The 15607-nt window shown below is 40.7% G+C and overlaps 1 protein-coding gene across 1 annotated transcript; it reads left to right on the top strand.

Annotated features, from left to right (window-relative positions):
• Positions 1 to 1547: 1547 nt before the first annotated feature.
• LOC4340496 (mediator of RNA polymerase II transcription subunit 6) lies at positions 1548 to 4910 on the top strand. The gene is made up of 5 exons (XM_015785806.2): positions 1548 to 1975; positions 2105 to 2279; positions 2412 to 2481; positions 4184 to 4293; positions 4555 to 4910. Exons 1-5 carry the CDS (start codon positions 1710 to 1712, stop codon positions 4708 to 4710), a joined length of 777 nt encoding a protein of 258 aa, XP_015641292.1. The 5' UTR covers positions 1548 to 1709; the 3' UTR covers positions 4711 to 4910.
• The last annotated feature ends 10697 nt before the right edge of the window (positions 4911 to 15607 follow it).

Raw genomic sequence — 15607 nt, 5'->3', positions numbered from 1 at the left:
TTTAAATTTGAATAGAAAAATAATGGTCGAAATTGCACACTAAAAACCAAATAAAGTCATATTTTTAGTGGGCCTGTTCTTTTTTTTTTCTTTTTTCTTTTCTTTTTTTGCAGTTATATGGTTGCAGTTGCAAACCGGCAAAGGTGGTCTGTGTCTTGTCTTAGCTGACACTGCAGCTATAGCAACGCTACAACCCCCCTCCGACCGAACAGACCCAATATAGAGGTGTTACTAAATCCTTCTTAGAAATTGAAGTTTGAATTATGCAGTTTTTTTTTGAATTATGAATTATGCAGTTTGTTTGAATTATGATCAACTGAAACTGAAAAAAAAAGAGTGAATTACATATTGGGCCACATCTTATTACTAGAGTTGCAAGTTGGACTAGGGGTAAACTAATATTGTCACTTTGAACTACTCCCTCCATTTCACAATGTAAGTCATTCTAGCATTTCCCACATTCATGTTGATGTTAATGAATATAGATAGATATATGTGTTTAGATTCATTAACATTAATATGAATGTGGAAAATGCTAGAATGACTTACATTGTGGAACGGAGGAAGTAGGTATTTTTGCACAAGTTTCATATTGGACTGGTGTTTCCTAATTCTCCTCTTTCTTTGCTTCATTGAGTTGAGGCTGATGTCTTTTAGCTCAAGCGTGGTACACCAATGCCACTGATATTGTCCTATGCTCGAGAGTGATCAGATGGCATCAGTGATGGGCTGTTTGATTTGGAGGAAGAGGAGAGGGTGGTGTTAGGTGAAACAAATGGCAATATTATGTGGTCTAAAGTGAAAACCTTGGCTAAGACCTAGTCCAACCCGCAACAAAGGTCAAAATATATGGCCTAAACTGCAATTTACTCAAAAAAAAAAGACGCACTTGTTTCAAGTCTCAACACATCTGTAACTTATATTATGCCCCTCATTTAATAAAAAACCAACTTTTGTAGACGGAGGAAGTAAAAGTACTAACTTATTTCTTTTTTCTTTTGACTAGTTAGCGTAAAAATTAAAGGCAAAATTGGTTACATAACATTGAAAGTTCACGTTTTTTGTTTTATAGCAACAAAAGATACCAATTCACTTTAATAGCACCCTAAATTCACTTCGTTCCTATTTTTAACACTTTCGTTAATTCTCGATTGTTTTTCCGTCCGCCTTGATAGCTATTGACTTAGCCACGCACACGATATGATGTTTCTACCTCTCATTGTCATGTATTCTACTTTTACTTGTGAGGGGTAGAAACGTTATATCGTGTAAGTAGCTGGGTCAATAGCGATTAAGATAGAAAATGATCTAGAATTGACGGAAGAGTTAGAAAAGGAAACGAGGTGAACTTTAGGTGCTACTAAACTGAACGGTATATTTTGGTGCTATAAAAAAAGTTGAACTTCCAATATTATATGACCAATTTTGCCAAAATGAAATTATTCAAGCTTGTCTTCGCGAAATTACGGGCTTTGATGCCAAATCGCCAGCCTCTAATCACTTCGAAACTGTGTTAATAACGAGCAAACACATCGCAAAAGCTAGTCGCCTATCACGGCCTCCGCCGCCGCCGCTTCGGCAGCTTGCCTCCTCGTCTCGCCGGCGCAGGCGGCGCCTGCATCTATCCATCCATCCACCCACCCACGCCACCCTCCCGTTCCGATTCGGCGCACGCGGCTGCTAGACACCGCGTTCCTGACCCGCCGCGAATGTCGGGGACGCCTCTTCCCCCACCGGCGCAGCCGCCGCCGCCGCCGGGGGCCGCCGGGCCCGATGGCGCGGCGGCGCTCCCGCCCCCGCCGGGCACGGACATGACCGGGATCTGCTTCCGCGACCAGCTCTGGCTCAACACCTACCCGCTCGACCGCAACCTCGTCTTCGACTACTTCGCGCTCTCCCCCTTCTACGACCTCACCTGCAACAACGAGTCCCTCCGCTCGCGCCAAATCCACCCCCTCGACATGTCCCACCTCACGTAAAACCCTCGCCACCCCCCCCCCCCCCCCCCAAATCCCCAATCCCCCCCTACTTCTCGCCAGCTCGCCGGAGTTGGGAGGTTTTAGATGGTTCTTCTTCCGCTCACTGGTGGTGGTGGTGGTCGCAGGAAGATGACGGGGATGGAGTACGTGCTCAGCGACGTGATGGAGCCGCACCTGTTCGTGATCCGGAAGCAGAGGCGGGAGAGCCCCGAGAAGTCCAACGCCATGCTCGCCTACTACATCCTCGATGGCTCCATCTACCAGGCGCCCCAGCTCTGCAGCGTCTTCGCGTCCCGCATCGTAAGCCCTCCTCCTCCTTTTGCTTAAATCGTGCAATTGGGGGGAGTTGAGCGTTGCAACCAATCTGTGGATTTTACCAAGCTAGATGCAGATTTTTGGATTGACTTGTTTAACTTTCTTGCGACATTGCAGAGTAGGGCTATGCATCACATCTCAAAAGCTTTTACTACGGCATGTTCAAAGTTGGAGAAAATTGGGCATGGTATGGTACTCACGTCCCATGCTCTCTTTTGTTCTTTCTTGTTTCACACATTTGGAGCATTCCTTGTGCGCAATTTATGATTGCTAACTTGACCTCTTCACTGGCACTTAGATCAAACTTTTGTTGCATCGACAGGGAAATGTTCTTGCACGTCATTTAGCTGATCTTATGTTTTATGTTCCTCTCAAATTAGAAAAAGCGTAACTATGAATAGTTAGTAGCATTATTGGTCATGATAATGCGCCATTAATTTGTTGTTAGGTTCAAAATAGGTATACCATATACAATTCTGGGAATACCTCCAAGGCTGAAGTTTCAATTTTACAAATCATTTCATTTAAAAATTGGCACTTCCAGCAAATCCCTCTAATAAACGATGGTAAATCTAAAACGTACCCCTGTTCTTTACATCCCTGTTGGATTTACTTTCATCCTTGTTTGCCATAATTCACAATTAGCTTCTTCCCCAAATTTTGCTATTTGTTAATACCTGGTTTCTTGGTTTTAGAACTTTAAAACTCATGCGCACCGTGCTTCCAGATTTCTGTTCAAATGGGTGGATTCATCATGCCCCTATCTATCTTCATGGTTGTTGTTTTGTCAACCTGATAATAGCAGCAACTCTTGTTTGACAGCACAGGGCCAAAATGAAGATGAAATGTATAAAATTGTGTCCATAGTTTTGTTTTGGTTAAATAGAGAGTTTTGTGGTTTAGATGTAGACCTTTTGTGATTTTTGTCCATAGTTTTGTTTTGGTTAAATAGAGAGTTTTGTGGTTTAGATGTAGACCTTTTGTGATTTTTAGAGCCAGATCACAATGCTCAATGATACAAAACTGTACAATTATGAGACAGTATTGGTTTGTAAGAGAATTTAAATTTTATCTCTGTTCTCAGATCCATTTGCCTGATATTCTTAACAATTTCCTGTTACTACTTTTTTTTTGGGATCATTTATAGTTAGTTACTTCCTCCGTTTCACAATGTAAGACTTTCTAGCGTTGCCCATATTCATATAAATGTTAATGAATCTAGGCATATATATGTGTCTAGATTCATTAACATCTATATGAATATGGGCAATGCTAGAAAGTTTTATAATATGAAACGGAGGGAGTATTCTGTATGCAGTTTGGGTTTCTGTTGACCATTATGTTATATGTGCAAATTGCTCTGAATTTTGAACACCGCCGTGCACCATTGTGAGTAACTTGTTGCTGCTTTGTGGGTCAGAAATGACAAGATGTGATTGTTTGCTATTTTGTGTATCAACTATTGTTCAGTGCAAATTTATGGTGACATTTCTGTGTGTGTGGGGGGCAGGGGGCAAATCGACACTGTCTATTCATTGGTTGTTGCAGAGATTCCTTGAAAGTACTATTGATGCCAAATGACTAAAACAGAGAGTTGTGCCCACTAGTGTTTGAATAGCCTGAAGCTTGGAATTCAAAAACTGAAATGTGAAATAGGATTTCATGCTTTCAGAAATGATCATTCCTGATCTTGACACATTAATAATTGTCAATATTGTGAGTTCTCCTTGGCCATTCAAGATCCGGCATGAGATATTTTGGTACTGTAATTCTCAAACCACATGGTGTCTTCGTTTATGTTATATGTTGTTTCTTTCTCATGATTCTCTCAAACAAAAAGAGAAATTAGTTTCACTTGAATCTGAAATATCTGTTTTCCTGCTTTACAGTGGAAACAGAGCCTGACACAGCAGCTTCTGAATCAAAGACGCAGAAGGAAGCAATTGATTTGAAGGAGTTGAAGCGGGTCGACCATATCCTAATGTCGTTGCAAAGGAAGGTAATATTAAAGTTTTTGTGCCATGATCATCCGATAACGATAGAAAAACTTGCTTTGTTTAGTTGCCTTATAACTCCAGTATGTTTTATTATCTGTGGACAAAAAACAAAATTGTGTCTGATTCATCCTGGAGTAACATCTTGCGGATTTTTTCTGACCACATGCTAATCCTTCTAACGCTCACACATAATAATAGTATTTGTAATCTCATTTGGCCTGTTTTGTCCACCATTTGTTGATTACCTTCGAACTCCTCTGCAGCTGCAACCTGCTCCTCCCCCTCCACCTTTTCCAGAGGGCTATGTACCATCAGAACAAGAGAAAGCATCAGATGATCTGTTGGCCTCAGAGGCACTGCCTCCCCAGGTTGATCCTATCATTGATCAAGGCCCTGCAAAAAGGCCTAGATTCCAATGAGAGAGGTTGCATTGATAAGTTAAATTTGACTAACACCACAATTACCTGTGTTGTAAGTTGATGATTAGATTCTTTCAGTTCCACAGCTCGGAAGTTAAATATAAGTTGTGGTTTCAGTCGTAATGGTTATTTTGAAGGATAAATTCAAGGGAGCATAAATCTGATTAGGTGGTACTGGCTGTTTGTCAGGCCTGTTTCTACTGTGCTAATGTGAAGTGATATTTTACTACTCCTACTATATACGTTAAAAGGAGACATCGTACACCATGCACCACAAGAAGGGGTCAGTGTGTACTTTGTACTCTATCGTTGAATCCTGGTTGGCAATCGTACTCGCCGGTGACTGGTTGTCCTGTTGCCTACTGCTGCCGTTCCAAATTTGATGCCAAACCTACGGAGTACTTGTAATTGTAGGTGGACAAAAAATAGAGGACACGCTACGACTGAAACCATCATGTGCTACAGTCAGACGCGTAAGGATTACTCCCTCCGTCCTTAAAAATTCCTTACTCCTCCGTCCTTAAAAAAAAAAAGACAAACCCTGATTTCCGTGCCCAATGTTTGACCGTCCGTCTTATTTGAAAAAATTATAAAAAAAATTAAAAAGACAAGTCACGCATAAAATATTAATCATGTTTTATTATCTAACAACAATGAAAATACGAATTATAAAAAAATTTCATATAAGACGGACCGTTAAAGTTGGACACGGAAATCTAGGGTTTGACTTTTTTTTGGACAGAGGGAGTACTAGAAATGTAGCATGGGTATGGAACGTAAAAGACAGCTTGCTTGTTGCCCCGTCCGGTATGATGATTATTGTTTAGAATTGTTTCAATATAACGTTGGACGTCAGCACAACGGTAGAAGAGCATCTCCAACAGAGTAGCTATCTCACTCTACAAGTTAAATTTTAGTAATTTTAAACAGAAAACACACTACAACATACTTGCTAACCGATGGCCAGCCAACTCCTCACGTTGGTCAAATGCCAGCCAAAATTGCCTTGCCAATCGTGGGCCCCACGCATGGGTCCTACATATTTTGCCATTTCCCCTCTATTGTATTCTCTCTCCCTCCCCTCCCCAGATCGAGCACGCCCCATGGAACACGCCGTCGCCGGCGGCCCTCCGCCGCTCCGTCGTCTGCTATCGTGCCGCCTTTTGTTGAGCAGAGGAGCGCCGCCACAATCCGCCTAGTTGTGGTGAGCCGTGGAGCGCCAAGGAGTGCCGGTGATAGGCACCAACCAAGAGCTGCCACCAGCCTGCATCACCGATTTCCTCTGTCGTCACCTCCATCGCTGATTTCTGCCACCGTGAAATCCCCCCGCAAGCATGGCTGCCATCGCCGAAGAATTGCCCTGAGCATCGCCGTGGCCTCCCACTTGCCACCTGCTCTCGAGCGCCGGAGAGAGAGAAGAAGGGGCGAGCGGCGGCGGCGTCAAGGTGGGAGAAGGGAGCGGTGGCGCCAATGTGATAGGAGACGAGGCAGCATAGGGGCCGGCGAGGGAGGGCTTCGTTATTGCCTCGGATCCACTGTCTGCCATCACCGTTGCCACACATGGCTTGGGAAAGAGGGGAAGAAAAGATGAGGAAGAACGGGTAGTAGAGGCTGACATCGGGTCCCACTGTCATAGATTCAGAATAGAGGGTAGATGGAGAGTCTGTTGGAGTGAGCAACGAGTTTGACACAAATTTTGACAATTTAACCCTTTACCAAAACTAATTTTACAAATGAACCGTGGCCAAAACTTATTTAAAAAATGACCCTTTTGTTCAGCACCAAATCGTATGGCGCTGAACTTAGACACCTCAACACCAAATAGCACGACGTTGAATGCACGTTGGCACACCAACTCAGCCTCCCATATATCCACGGTGGCACGGCATTCAGCGCCAGTTGACGTGGCGCTGAGGTGCCTAAGTTCAGCGCCATACGATTTGGTGCTGAACAAAAGGGTCATTTCTGAAATAAGTTTTGGTCACGGTTCATTTGTAAAATTAGTTTTTGCAAATGGTCAAATTGTTAAAATTTGTGATGAGTTTGACTTGCTAAATTAATGGAGAGTTGGTTATATGGGTGTTTGGAGAGCCTAATTTGGGTAGTCTGTTGGAGATTCTCTAACAAAATAGCGTATCTGATACAACTCATCCTAAATGTTTTTTTGCCTAATAAAAATTCCACAAATTTTGACAATTTGACCCTTTGCAAAAACTAATTTTACAAATGAATCGCGGCGAAAACTTATTTCAGAAATGACCCATTTGTTCAGCGCCAAATCGTATGGCGCTGAACTTAATTAGACACCTCAGCGCCACGTCAACTGGCGCTGAATGTCGTGCCACCGTGGATGGGAGGCTAAGTCGGCGTGCGAACGTGCATTCAGCGCCGTGTTATTTGGCGCTGAGGTATCTAATTTCAGCACCATACGATTTGGCGCTGAACAAATGGGTCATTTTTGAAATAAGTTTTGGCCACGGTTCATTTATAAAATTAGTTTTGGCAAAAGGTCAAATTGCCAAAATTTGTGTAAAATTTCACACATCCAACTATACTCTCTGTAAATAAAACCAACTTCTAGCTATGTATTTAGATTTTAGACATACTTATATCTAGATACATAGGAGAAATTGGTTTTTTGGGACAGAGGGAGTACACCACAGTCGCGCCTGCCCGCCTACCTTCGTGGGTGCATCCTAGCACATGTCTAAAGAGAGGACTAACCTTCCTGTAGCACGGCTACTCATATTTTTCCTGCATTCAACGTAGCGGTTACTATCTCTTCTGAGAGTAAATCCTAGAAAAAGAGACGATCATACGAGCACCTATCGTAAGTTTAGGGTTTGAACTAGCTAGGCAGGTTTCACTGCAATGTGTGTAGTGTAACCAACTGGAATCATATATATGGCTTTTTTTTAAATCATCAATGATGAACTTATCATAGTTCTAGTAACAGAAATTGTATAAGATGGGCTGCTGATCCACTTTTCACGAATTTATGGTGAAACACTTTTTGTACAAATTGTTTGTAATACATCATAGATTGCTAACAAAAGAGTTTGTGATATGTAGATTAATGCATATTGTTGTTGTCTATAAATAATTATATGTTTTAGCTTTCTTGCATGCTTAATTTGAATTTGGAGAGTTTCTTTATCATCTGAGTACCAAATTCTGACCATTTATTGTGCCGTGTCAAACTATTAGTACTGGGTGGTATTAGCTTAATTAACTATAAGATGGTATCGGCTCAAGGAAGTGAGGTAGAAGGGTAATCTGCCTTTTCATGTGAGATACGAGGCGTCTTTGGTGTTGACTGTTGAGCAAGGTGGCGATGAAGAAGTCGGCGAAATTAGATCCTTGTCATTAGCAACCTCTGCCTCCCATGCCACCCTTCCTCCCAAGCTCGCCGGCTACATTTGAGCTTGCCGATGACCTTCCATTTCTCCACTCTTCTTTGAGTCGTTCCCATCATGGCTCTATTGATTGAACTATTGGATTTTGTTTGGTGTTTAGTAATACGAAATTACCAGCAACTAAAGATGCACGTCAAGAATTGTAAAAGATCTCTTAAATATATCGTATTTGTCTGGCTGAAGATAATGAATTTACTTTCACATGGATAGAAAAGGATATTCTCCTCATGTTCTCTCCATTCATCTTGCTTTGACCTTGTTGAGGCAACGACAGAGGAGTAAAACTTTTATATACGCATTATATTATTAGTAATCTAAAGTTAGTAGCAAGTAGTAACTTTCTATAGTTACTCGGATTTTGCTAAGACCTGCATACTAACAAATTTGACTTGAATTATATGCACCTGTTGGCTAATTAAATCATTGGGCCAGATTGCTTTATTTGGATGGTCTCGTCCTAATTGGTAGGAGTACCTACTTGTCAAGTTGGTAAAAAATATGGGATACCAAGAATAGTTTGGTAGAATGACATTAACTAAGAAGAAAAATAACATACAATATTATTCATGACTAATTTAATTTTGGGGAAGTGATGAGCAACCGAGGCCTTGAGGGGAGCTGGACTTGAGAGCAAGCCAGGCACCGGCGCATGCTAGATTTCTACCAACTGTACTAGTAGGCATATTTTGTTGAGAAACACATTACAAAATATAGGCGCTTATAACACGCACACACTTATATACTTATATGAATGCACATATGCACACTCTATACGAGCACCTCCGAAAGACTAGATCGATATATTTTGAGATTGACTAAGTCACCACAAACATATCTATGTCAAAGAGTATATCATCTACCACTAAAAAAATAACTATGCGTAAATACGAGCATACGTGTCAAGTTTAGAACTTGAACCTGGTAGGTTGGTTCCACTGCAATAAAATATAATCGGATGATTTGCAATCACTTCGCGATTGCAGTACTTATATTACTGCTACTTTCCAAAAATATAATCATATATCAATTATATTTGAAGTTGATATTAGTCCCATTTGTTTTCTAACTAGAATCTGCAGAACAAACGATTATCCAGATTTATTCTAAAAAGTTTTTTTCTAAAAAAAATGAAGGCAGTAGCTACTTCCACAAACTCCACCCTGTTTGTTTTCATGATATACCAAGAATATAAAATCCTATGCTGCCCCATAACTCGCCCACCAAATGCTACCCCAACAACACCGCACAAATAGGACAATATATCCAATGTCATATCGACTTACAATATTATTCTCTAGTTTTAATTATGTGGCTAATCGAGGTGTCAACTTAAATAAGAACAGATGAGGTACTTAAATGAGGTACTCCCATCCTTTCATAAGATTTGGCAATTTTGATTGGCAACTACTCTAAGGATAAATATATGTGACCGCTAATATGATGTACTCCTTTCATCCTTAAAGGAAAAATAACTTCTAGCTATGGATCTTAAACATCTATGTTAAAATTTATAGTTAGAAGTTATTTTACATATTGAATAAATCATTTTAACCATGATGAACAAGATTTGTATATTTATGCTTATGCTTTAATAATATGGTATATTTTAAAATATTTTTATATTTATTTATAAAATGGTAGCCGGAAAATAAAACTCAACCAAAAGCAAATACACTTCTTCCGTCTACCAATCTTTACCTATTATAAAAATATAAAAATTGAAGATGATTCCATACACACTTTAATTTACGTCCGTCTAAAATTTGAAGATGATTCCATACAAAAACCCGGATCAGACAGATGGACCGACCCGGACACGTCATATGCGTATATATTATGCAAAAATCAGGGAAACATGCATGTGTGTGTGGGATTCAAACTCAGGTCTCCCAGGGTACATGATGCGTGCTGCGCTCATCTAGCCAGCAGAGCAATGTAGTTGTTGTTTTGTTAGGAAACTTTACTCTATTTGGCATGTTTTTAACTTGTCAATCTCCATCCCCAATCTCGTTCATAGGTCCACATTCCATCGCTCCTGTGTTGCCTTAGCTTCTCGTGTGTCATTGCAAATTCCGACATGCTCATCAAGGGTCTAATTGGGAAAAAATTGTACATCTTTTGGGAACACAGTGGGAGGATTCCATGCCCGCATCAGGGTAGAATATGGCTTGAGCAGAGAGGGCTACATCAAGTGCTTTACTGGTATATCGAGGCAAAGCGTTGTCTAAGTACAACTCGATAAAGCGATGTGTCGCACGTGCATGAGAACGCCGCCGCCCGAGTCCGACTCGATAAAGCGTGGGGCATGCACAAGAACGCAGCTGGGTGTGCTTAGGACGCGTGTTTTCTCATCCGCGTCGCTTCCCCATGCAGAACCACCATATTCAGTCAATCTATACCATTTTAATTTGATCATGCTATGATCTACTAACAGTAAAAGTCATTATAATTGGAATAGGTAAATTGTTTTTACCCGTTGCAATACACGAGCATTTTTGATATATATATATATATATATATATATATATAGTAAATTTGTTTGGTGCTCCATGGTGCCCGGGCACCATTGTTGAAATTGAGTATATACCCAATTCAAATGAGTATGAATCTTTTTCAATTACTTAGGTATTAACATTAACCACTTTACTAACTAGTTCAAAGCAAGTTTGAACTGAATTTGAACTTGTTTTTGTTAGATTTTAATTCTAGGTATATAGCATCCATACATATAATTAGTTAGGTATGTAATCATGGATTGTGAAATAAAGTTAAATTTGAGTTGTTTTGTTGATAGGTATAGGTATGAATCGAATTATTATAACTAGGTATATACTCACAATTTGAAAATTTTGAAAAATTTGAGTGATTTTGTGCATTTGATACCATGGTGCCCGGGCACCATGGTGCCCCATATGAGTGTCCTATATATATATATATATATATATATATATATATATATATATATATATATATATATATATATATATATATATATATATATATATATATATATATATAGTATTGTATTCCTAACCCATCATCTTTCTCAATAAAATAGACTTTTTTTAAGGGCACCAAACTTAATCTCCCCTAAAACTTTTATTAGAAAAAAAACTTATATTTATGAATACTGTGAAACGGAGGAGCATCAGCATCACTGTGCTCACCTCAGAAAGTCCGATAATTTTGAGATTTGTCACTGCCAATGACCTTTCGCCATCATAGGGTGTGTCGATCATTGCTGATCAACAGTGGCATCAGTGCGTGAATTCCATAAAAGACACTGTACGATCCTCTACAGTAGCTGTAGTACTCTAAACACTGCATATGATTACGCCTCAGACGCCCAATCAGCAGCCTCCCCTGCCGCTAGCCGCAGCTCTCACAATAAAAAGTTGCCCCCAAACACACGGCCAGGCTTCGCCCAACCGCATCGATCGGTGGATGCATCTGCAAAATCCATTGGTCTCTCGCTCGCTATCATGCGTGTCTCCTCGTAGTAGCCCAGTACTCCCGTCCAAAAACATAGTCATATGTCTGGTACTCTATTTAGTCCCATTATAAGTGCAACCATAAGTTTTCATGTCCAAATTTGATCGTTTATCTTATTTAAAAAAATTTGTAATTAGTATTTTTGTTGTTATAAGATGATAAAACATGAATAGTACTTTACTCGTGACTTATGCTTTTAAATCTTTTTAAATAAGATGGACAGATAAAGTTGGGCGCAGAAAACCATGGCTGCACTTAAAATAAGACGGATGGAGTAATAAACACGTGTTTAAATTTATAGCTAAAAATTATTACGATTAACATAATAGTAGATTCAGCTAAATTCAAAAAATGAATTATTGTACATTCCTTTGGCAGACCAAATAAAATGATAAGTTGTTATATATATTTCTTAAAAAGAGAATGAAATCGCTCGATATCCTACCGTAAAACGACGTGAATGATCGACGTAGGAGGAGCCACGCTGAAAACGAAAAGATTTTAAGGCGACCTGTTGCCCGTTGGGTGTTGGCTGGATGGTTATTGTCCGGTAGGCCAAGGAGGCCCAGGGCATACTGTTCATCGGACCGGGACACAGCGGATGTACGACGAGGACGGCGGGCATCTTGCCAGTCGATTTCCCTAATAAATGGACCAGATTCCTTCATTGTCCCTGCTCGTGACAGTACATTGACATGGGTGTTTGGTCACTGATGTGACCATGGCTACCACGGATGCAACCATTGCTCACATCATGGATGAACAAGAAGATATCGAGATCAAGTACTCCAAGTGCTGGAATCCGATTCGGCCACCTACTACACTGCTGACTTCAAACGGCCACCGAATCTGCATACGACCTCCGTTTTCGGCCCGTGAGTACTTGATGGAAAGCTCTCGGAGCCCTCTTTCTAACAGATCCAGCCTCTTCTCTGAATTCTATCTCGTGTGGCCAGAATCACAGGAACAAGGTGTTGCATCACCTATAATGGGCCTATGGGCTTGTAACTTCATTTGGGACCCCGGCCCAGGTGGGGCCCATGTGGGGTGCGCCCCAAGCTGGTGGAGCACGACCCTAGGCACCCCTAGGTCGTCCTCCCACCCCTATATATAGCTAGTCCGGCCCAGGTGGGGCCCATGTGGGGTGCGCCCCAAGCTGGTGGAGCACGACCCTAGGCACCCCTAGGTCGTCCTCCCACCCCTATATATAGCTAGTTACCCCTTCAGGGTTTCTCGGGTTTTGTTAGATTAAAGTTTAGCCATTGCTACTTGCTTGCAGCGCGCGTGTCGGCTAGACCGTCCGTCTGCTTGTTCTTCGGAACCCCAACTTATCATTTGTATTAAATTCCTATTTACAATATCAGATTGCTTTTTATCTTGTTCTTGCTTGTTTCTTCGATTTGCTTGTAGGAATAGGGTTGATCTGCACCGGCAAGATCAGCAACCCACGGAGAGGTGTATCGATCGCTAAGGCGCAACACAACGTCTCGTACGGTTGTAGTCGGATCGTCAACGTTTCTCCCAAATCGTAGTTATCACAACTCACCGAAAGATCGGGCCAACAACAGCCTTGAGTGTCGAGAGGAACTCAGGGTTCATCAGGTGGTATCAGAGCTTTCGTTGCTCGGTGAGTTTTTATCTTCCTATAACCAGAAAATAGCCATACAAAAAAATTCGTATCATTTACCTAGCCATATTGTGCCATTGCATTGTTCTTTTCAGTTTTTGCTTTATTGAATTTTGTGTTGCATCGTCACGTCGTGTTGCTGGTCTTAGCGTCTAGTTCGTTTAGAGTTTCGAGTTCTGGTCACGTTTTGTAGCACAGTCGTCGCTGCCACCATGTCTCTGTTGTTGTCGGGACCTACGAAAACGGAATCGGCTCGCTGCCACGGTTCTATTTTTGTAGTTTTCAGAAGTTTCTGTCGGTTAGTTTTAGAGTTCTTGAGTTGCATCTAGAGTTTGCCGATCCTTGTGTGTGTTTGTTCTGGCCGTGCCTGTGTCGTGCACGAGAGGAGGAAGGTGAATTACCATATCTGATTTTGGAAGTAGTCAAGATTGTTTTGGAAAGATATAGTAGATTGGATTGGTTAAAAATCAGTTTCCTTTTTATCCCATACACCAAATTCGGCTGCCATCCACTCCACCTCCTGGCCGAGTCCCACTCGCCCCTTTGGCCGAGTCCGACTCCCTCCCTCTCTTCCACGGTTCCGAGTTGTGTCAAACACCTTGGCGAATTTTTGTTTGGTGTCGGTTTCGAGATCTGTTTGGAAAAACGGAACCGGCATAAATTCAGCATTCCATTTTTTTTGTATAATTTTAATTTTGGGTTTAGACTTTTACATTTGAGTCCCTGTAAATTTTATATTTATGTTTGAGTCCCTGTAATCTTACATTAAGGTCCTTGAGTCAGTTTTTGTTAAAAAAATCAAGAAAAAAGTGAAAAAAAAGGTAGAAAGGTGCAAAAAAAAAAGAAAAAAAAGCCGCACCAAAAAAAAACAGAAAAGAAAAGGAAAGAAAAAAAAGAAAAGAAGAAAGAAGAAAGAAAGAAAAGAGAAAATACTGTTTTGTTTGAGCTGAACTTCATATATCAGAGTTGTGCATGAGTTGTTTCTAGTGCTATCTTGTGGTATCGTTTGTGTCTAGGCTCGCGTCTCTAGTACGTTCTAGCCTAGGACCAGCACGATACTTGATTTTGAACAATTATTCAACTTTGCATTATCTGATTTGAGCATTTGCTATTCCTTTGCTACATATTTAAGCCTACCCAGAGCTCCACATATTTGATTACAGCTGTACCGCAAGTGTTTGCCAAGGCATCGATACATCCAACCTTCATTGGGGTGCTTGGTGGAGTCGGTGTATGTCACCATTCCACTTGCATTGGTAAGATCTTGTAAGAGCTTGGTTAAAAGCTTGAGTGTGTGCGATTTTTGAGCTGCCACTACCTAGTAGTTAATAGGAACGCGCATATTTTTGTGTATGTTTCTTGTTTTCTACTAACAATGGCAGGGATACGCAAGATAATTGGGGATAGCTGCGCTCAACATCGACATCTTCATCGAGACATGAGGAGGGATCAATATGACCATTATGAGGTAAGTGATGATGTTCTAGGTAAGATCAAATCTGCACTGCCTTATTTCGAGGGAGACTATGATCCTCGTGCTTACATTAATTGGGAGCTAGCGGTTGATAGTGAATTTCAAAAGCATGTCTTGTCGGAGAAACAAAAGGTTATGTGTGCCTCTAGTGTTTTAATTAAACATGCTTCTAATGATTGGAAACATCTTTGTAGGCATAACAAAATACCACAATCTTGGAAAGACCTGAAACGATATTTCAGAGATGTTTATGTTCCCATGTATTATGCTGACATTTTGTTCAACAAACTGCAATGTTTAAAACAAGATACCAGAACTGTTACTTCATACTATCATGATATGCAAGCTTGTTTATTACGTTGTGGTTTAGATGAATGCGAAGAAGCTAAAGAATTGAGGTTTTTATGTGGGCTTAACAAAGAAATTCAGGACATGCTTGATTGTCAAAGATATACATCTCTTTCTCATTTGTTACAACTTGCTTGCAATGCTGAAAGTAAAATAGAGGAGGACATGAAGAAGCAACATGCTATGTTTTTGTCTTCTATTACTAACCATTTGCAGGAAGTGCATAATCATGAAAAGGAGGAGAGAGACATGAAAGAGCCGCCAGTCCCATTGATCACACTCAAAGTCGAGGCACCTCCATTATCTGAAGAGGGCATCAAAGGTAAACTTAATGGTGCTGAAATTAATAAAGGTGAGTGTGTTGTTAATGAATTGAATTTGTCCACTTTTCATGCTATAGCAGAGCAACCATTAGTGGAACCAACTGCTGAGATTCCTTTGTCACAAATTGATTTGTTTGCTGTTCCTTGTGATAAAGAAGAGTTATGCGATAATGCTTCACTTATATCCATGCCACAACTTGTGAATGAACATGCTATT

The sequence above is a fragment of the Oryza sativa genome, chromosome 6 (assembly GCF_034140825.1).
Source record: "Oryza sativa Japonica Group chromosome 6, ASM3414082v1".
NCBI classification, from domain to species: domain Eukaryota; kingdom Viridiplantae; phylum Streptophyta; class Magnoliopsida; order Poales; family Poaceae; genus Oryza; species Oryza sativa.
This window is presented reverse-complemented; position numbering and strand designations above follow the sequence as displayed.

What these genes read in the sequence shown, in the direction of transcription:
- LOC4340496 (XM_015785806.2), top strand. Translation starts at nt 1,710, where the DNA reads ATGTCGGGGACGCCTCTTCCCCCACCGGCGCAGCCGCCGCCGCCGCCG. An exon ending in GTTGGAGAAAATTGGGCATG is followed by an intron (nt 2,482 to 4,183) that starts GTATGGTACTCA and finishes CCTGCTTTACAG; the next exon opens with TGGAAACAGAGCCTGACACA. An exon ending in TAATGTCGTTGCAAAGGAAG is followed by an intron (nt 4,294 to 4,554) that starts GTAATATTAAAG and finishes ACTCCTCTGCAG; the next exon opens with CTGCAACCTGCTCCTCCCCC.